General features: G+C 63.8%; 2 protein-coding genes across 2 annotated transcripts; one reads left to right on the forward strand and one right to left on the reverse strand.

Annotated features, from left to right (window-relative positions):
* Positions 1-1,195: 1,195 nt before the first annotated feature.
* Positions 1,196-2,370, forward strand: MNEG_13335 (hypothetical protein; the record flags this gene model as incomplete). Its single annotated transcript, XM_014038192.1, has 4 exons — positions 1,196-1,380; positions 1,722-1,793; positions 2,078-2,112; positions 2,291-2,370. The coding sequence occupies 4 exons, from the start codon at positions 1,196-1,198 to the stop codon at positions 2,368-2,370; spliced, it is 372 nt and encodes a 123-aa protein (XP_013893646.1).
* Positions 2,371-3,372: 1,002 nt separating this feature from the next.
* On the reverse strand, positions 3,373-4,204 carry MNEG_13336 (hexose-phosphate transporter; the record flags this gene model as incomplete). The annotated part of the gene is made up of 3 exons (XM_014038193.1): positions 3,373-3,484; positions 3,751-3,830; positions 4,145-4,204. 3 exons carry the CDS (start codon positions 4,202-4,204, stop codon positions 3,373-3,375), a joined length of 252 nt encoding a protein of 83 aa, XP_013893647.1.
* Between the last annotated feature and the right edge of the window lie 1,325 nt (positions 4,205-5,529).

Consider the following 5,529-nt stretch of genomic DNA (forward strand, 5'->3'; position numbering starts at 1 on the left):
CCCCTTGGACAGCTCACTACGTGCCCCCGGTTGCAGGGGCCCTGCAATACGTGTAACACAATACTCTCACACGCATGTGATCCAGTGATATGTCTGAATATTGACAGAGCCATGACAGTTGTCGGTCAGTCTGGGGGGTTTTGGCGATGTTGCAGGATGAGGCGACTGCAGCCAACAATACCAACGTCATTTCTTCAAATATCGCAGCAAGGGGTCAGGCACCTGGCTATGACTGTTGTTCGCTGGTCATGATTCGATTGTGCGGGGCCTACTGTGGTGACCACTCGAGGTGCCTCACGGTATGATAATCCATTTCTCGTCCTTGCGTGCATGCTACAATAGGATTTATCTATTCACCTCAGCGACCTTGGCACCGTCACCGGTTGAACGAGGTTGAATTCACCTATCTCTCGGCTCCGCCACGCTGCATGCACCAGTAGCGCAGTAACAGCAGAGCACCGCCGTCACCCATGTAGTGATGGTGATCTGGGTCGCAGCTGGAGGCCCATCTGCAAGAGCGTAAAGTCGCATGGCTGTTGCTTGATCACATTTGCTGCAGCTGCAGCTCTTGTACAGCATTCCTCTCGATCTCCCACTACGCTGCGAAAACAAACGGATGGCTTCGCTGTTGTCCAAGTCGTGTGCAAGAGCCCGCGTATTCTCGGCTTGCTCGAGATCCGTCCAGGCAGTCTGGTGCCAGCCACGCTTCATGCAGCGCCGTGGTGAGCAAGCATGGGTGCCGAAAACAGCTGCTGCTGCGCTGGGTGCCGTCATGTTTGGCTGCCCCATTGCACTGCGAAGCGCTCAGCAACAACTATATATATACTATACTATACTATATATATACTTACGAAGGGGTTGAGGTACCCTTTCAAACCAACCAACATCAGCGGCGAGGCTCTTGCACCGATGAGAATCGCCGCCTTGGCGCTGGCGTCCCGCCTGTCAGGTGACACCCTACCAGCGCCCTGCCCTCACTCCTTGCAGCGGTGGCGGCGGCGGCGGCGGTGGCGGCGGCGGGCGGCGGCATCCGCCAGATGACCCCGCAGGCGCGTTTCGGGGGAGCTTCGTTGCGTGCCATTGAGGCGGCTGCTTGTGCACTCAGCACCCTCAATTTCAGGCCCCTGCGGGACCACTCAGCCTCACACTCCAATGGGCACCCTAGCCGTAATGCACGGCGCCCCACTATGCATCGATGTCGCAGCAGCCCCAACCCATAATCCCCAAACCCCTCGACCGGTTTGACCAGGAGCTGCAGGAGCTGCTGATTGATGAGTCACGGGCGGAGGGCATCCAATTCGTAGACGTGCGAGAGCCCGGGGAATACGACGCCGCAGCGCTGCCGCGCTTCAAGCTCTTCCCCCTCAGCCAGGCCGCCAAGTGAGGCATCGAGGCGCCCGCCTCGCTGCCCCTGAGCACCCTGCTGCGCGGCGCTGGGGCGCTAGCGGGAACCCCCGCGTGTCGCATGTGGCCGCTGCGGCGGTCAGGTGCCGCGCCGCAGGCAGGGGTCCCGCGGGCGACCCTCCACAAATTGAGGCGCAGGGAGCGGCCAGCATGGCGACCCTCTCGGGCAGCCAGCCCCCGCCGCGCTCCTCACGAGCGCCGCGTTCCCTGAGCACCACCGCTCCACGCACCTGATGCATGCGCCCTCCCCCTTGTCACCTACAACACCAGTCCCCCCCCCCACACACACACACCTCCGTGCCCACTCGCCGCCGCAGGTGGTCTGACACCATCACCGATGACCTGGACATTGCGAAGCCAACAGTGGTGCTCTGCCACCATGGAGTGAGGTGAGGGCGAGGTCGAGGGGGACACGCGCTGCACACAGCACCGTCAACAGCCACTTTCATCGACGTGGCGCCTCCTTGCGACGCCACTGATACTGTTTGGTCTTAGTACCGAGGGCCTCCACTTGCTGCAACACTCTATCCATGCCAGTTCTGTCGCCTCGCCGCGGACCCACACCGAACGACTGTGTTTGTGCGTTGGGGCCGCCGCCCGGATACCTGTGTACCACCATTCCTGCCCAACTTTGGCGTCCCTCCCCTGCCTTGGCTGTCCCCATTCCACCCAGGTCCATGCAGATGAGCGTCTTCCTCGTGCAGAGAGGTGCGCGCCTCCGCGCTCGACGCAGGCGGCAGGGCAGAGTGCTGGGCTCAACACCAATGCAGCCAGCCCGCCTTCCGCTCTCTCCCTTTATTTGCGCCGCGCTTAAGGAACCCCTGTCCTTGACACCTGGCCCCGCAGCCATACTGCCGCCCATCAACCCGCCTCCCAAACCTCGAAGGATTTGTGGACGTCGCAAACGTGGCGGGCGGCATCCACGCCTACAGCCTCGGCGTCGACCCCTCGGTGCCCACGTACTGACCGCGTTTCGACCGCCGCCCGTCCAGCAGCCGCCGGGTCTTCCGTCGCAGCAGACGCGTGCGAGCACGATGCGGCGGGCTTTCAAATGCGGGCGGCCGCGTCTTGACCGCCGGCTGTGCCGTGGTGCGGTGCGGTGCGGCGCGCGCCTCCACCTTGTGCCTTGGACATAGTGCCGTGATGCCTGATTTGTTGTGCACTTTCTTTCTCGCGTGGGCTCCATCTGCCCGGGAGCTGCGCCTGAAGAATACAATGTTACCGTGGTCACAAATTTGGGACGGTTGGCACGGGGGGCGACACGACTCATCCGCAGCAAACAGCCTGGCTGTCCAGTCGACACCCGTGTGAGCAGTCTAGGGAAGGAAGCGCTGTGGCAGCCACTTGGGCGGACCACCGCCTGGCAAAGCATGCAGTATATCTTGCCGCAGCACACGCGGGCCGGGTGCAGGGCGCGCAACGGCGGACGCATGAGTGGTGGTTGGGAACTTGGGCATGCGTTCGAGCCTGACGTGACAGGCAAAGGGGTCCACATACAGCAGCACAGCAGGGGCGGCTGAACGTGATGCCGACAGCCAGTCAAATCGCCGATAAGCCGATCCCAGTCGCGACGCCTGGTGCCCCTCTGGGCCCGCGCCGGTGGCAAGCGCAACGGAAGTTCTCTGAACAGCAATTGGGTCATCCAAGCCTTGTGGCAGCCCTCAACGAAGCGTGTATGTTGGACCTGGCTGGCGGGCCAGCCGCAGGTGACAGGCCAGCAAAGGGAATCTTGTCTCTTGCCCGACCCGCAACGCCCTGCAAAACAGCTCGCTGCCCGCACGCCCAGGCGCCCACGCAGCCGCGGTCGAGCCTAAACTCCACAGCTTAGCGTCCAAGGCGTGCAAAGCTTGCCGCCACTGTCAAGGTCCCATCGACAGCGGGCCTGGTTGCGCCGCAACTCCCTGAAAAGACGTGCGGCCTCTCTTCCTCAAGAAAACAGATCACGTGGTCCGGATCTGGACGCCGCCTTCACTTGGCGCCCTCCGTCGCGATCTGGGCCTGCGACCTCGCGTTGATGAGCGGCAGCAGCAGCGCCACCGCCGCCACGCAGCCGCCCGCGAGGAGGCCAAAGTAGCCGTCCCTGGCAGTTGAGAGTTGGCGGTTGGGGAGCAGGCCGGGCGGTTGGCGGTTGGGGGCAGGGCAGGGCAGTGGAGAGGTTTTGAGACGGCGCGGCGCCGAAGTTCAGCTCCATCGAAGGGTGGTGCGCTGGGCGGCAAGGCGCGGGTGCAGAAAAGGCGCAGGGGCTTGCTGCGTGTCCAACAAATGATCAGGGATGGCGCTCATCTCTCTGCAGCAAGCTGCACAAGGAGGAGCGAGTGAGCGCGCCAGGCCAGGCCGGGGGCGCACCAGCCGAAGCGCTGCTGCATGAAGGCCAGGGGGATGCCAGCGAATGCGGCGCCCGCATAGGAGATGAGCCCCAGGATGCCCTTTGATGTGTGAATGCACAGGATTAGAGGAGAGGGAGTGTGTGTGTGTGAGTGAGTGTAAGGGTGTGTTTGTGTGCACGCATGTGTGTGTGTGTGTGTGTGTGTGTGTGTGTGTGTGTGTGCAGGACCAGGCTTGAAACCTGGACGGCAGTGACGCCCGGCCGGCTGCGGCTGGTTGCACAATTAAGTTGAGCGCAGATACGATATATCGCACAAGAGCAGGAAGGTGGGCGGCGCACACGTCCCTGGTGGACCGCTCAGCACGCTCAGCGCCCTCCCCTGCACCACGCACCACCACATTTTGCAATACCCACCTGGCTGGCGCCCACAGACTTCTTGGACACGATCTCAGCGCCACACAGCCCAATGAGCATCTGCACAGCAGGTTTGGGGTTCAGGATCCAGGGTTTAGGGTTCAAAATTGTAGACACACGAGGGGGGCGGAGGTCCCCCTGGCAAGGCACAGGCTAAGCCGTTAGGCGTCCCTGGCGCCCCGACGCACGCTGCTTGGTGGTCAGGGCCGGGGAGTCGAGTACATTTGTATGCACTCTGCCCTGTGCGGCTGCGCTCTGGGCTCGGCCCCGCTTCACCCTTTCACGTAGCAACGGCACCCAGGCAGTGGCGTAGCAAGCCTGTCCCAATGCACACACAACAGCCAGACGCCCCACTCGCCTGCGGCCCGTAGATGCCAAACCCAAGAGCTGCGATGACCAGCCACGTCACTTGCGGCGCGCCCGCGGGCGTGGCCCTTAGTGCGGCCAGCACCCCCAGGGTGATAAAGAGGTAGGCCACCACAATGCGCACGCGCTGGCCGACCTGGGGGGGGAGCAACGGGTCCATGGGGCAGAAGGGGTGGGGGTGTTGTGCTGGTGCGTGCGCACAGGTGCAGGGGTGCGGGGGAATCCAGGTGTGTATGTGCGAGTGCGTTTGTGCGCGTCTGAGTGTGCATTTGTGTGTTTATGCGTGCATGTGTATGTGTGTGTACGCGCGCGCGCACGTGCGCGCGCGTGTTTACTGATCAAGGGGGTCCACGATGCCAGTCAGGGACGAGTCAGGGGCGTCAAACAGGGCCCGAGCACCCCGTGAGCTCGGCACGGGAGCAGGGCGCAGGGCAGCTGCGGCGCGTCCCCTCACGCGCCCCGCCCGCGCCCGGCGCGCGCGCCTGGCCTGCGCCGCTGGTCTTGGCCCTCTTAATGGCGGCGTCAGACAGGACCCCCGACAGCGTGCCGCCCAGCAGACCGCCCAGCTCAAGGCCTAGGGGGCGGCAGTCCGGGGTGCAGGGTGCGAAACGAGCGACGCGTGATGACGTCATGCAGTGCTGTGTGCGGCCCTCGCGCCGCAGCCCCCAGCTCCCACAATGCCCTTGCTGCAGCGCCCGCCCTGCTCTACGGCCCACAGCCTGCGCGGACGCTGGGGCTGCGCCCTGGGCGAGAGCGCCCCCTCACCCCCTCACCCCACCCACCGACCCCCAAACCCCACTGCCCGCACCGGACACTGTGAGTGCAGCCGCGGCAGTTGACGTGGCTGCCTTGGCCTCCAGCAGGTAGAAGACCAGCCAGGAGGTGCAGCCCTGGCGCACCAGGTAGACCTGGGGGGGATGGGGTGGTGTGTGTGTGTGTGTGTGTGTCAGGGGGTGATTGAGGTGAGGAATGAGGGGATGGGTTTGACCCAAACCTCATGAAATGGGGTTGGCGTGGGG

This window comes from Monoraphidium neglectum (assembly GCF_000611645.1).
Source record: "Monoraphidium neglectum strain SAG 48.87 unplaced genomic scaffold scaffold03762, whole genome shotgun sequence".
Classification (NCBI taxonomy): Eukaryota; Viridiplantae; Chlorophyta; class Chlorophyceae; order Sphaeropleales; family Selenastraceae; genus Monoraphidium; species Monoraphidium neglectum.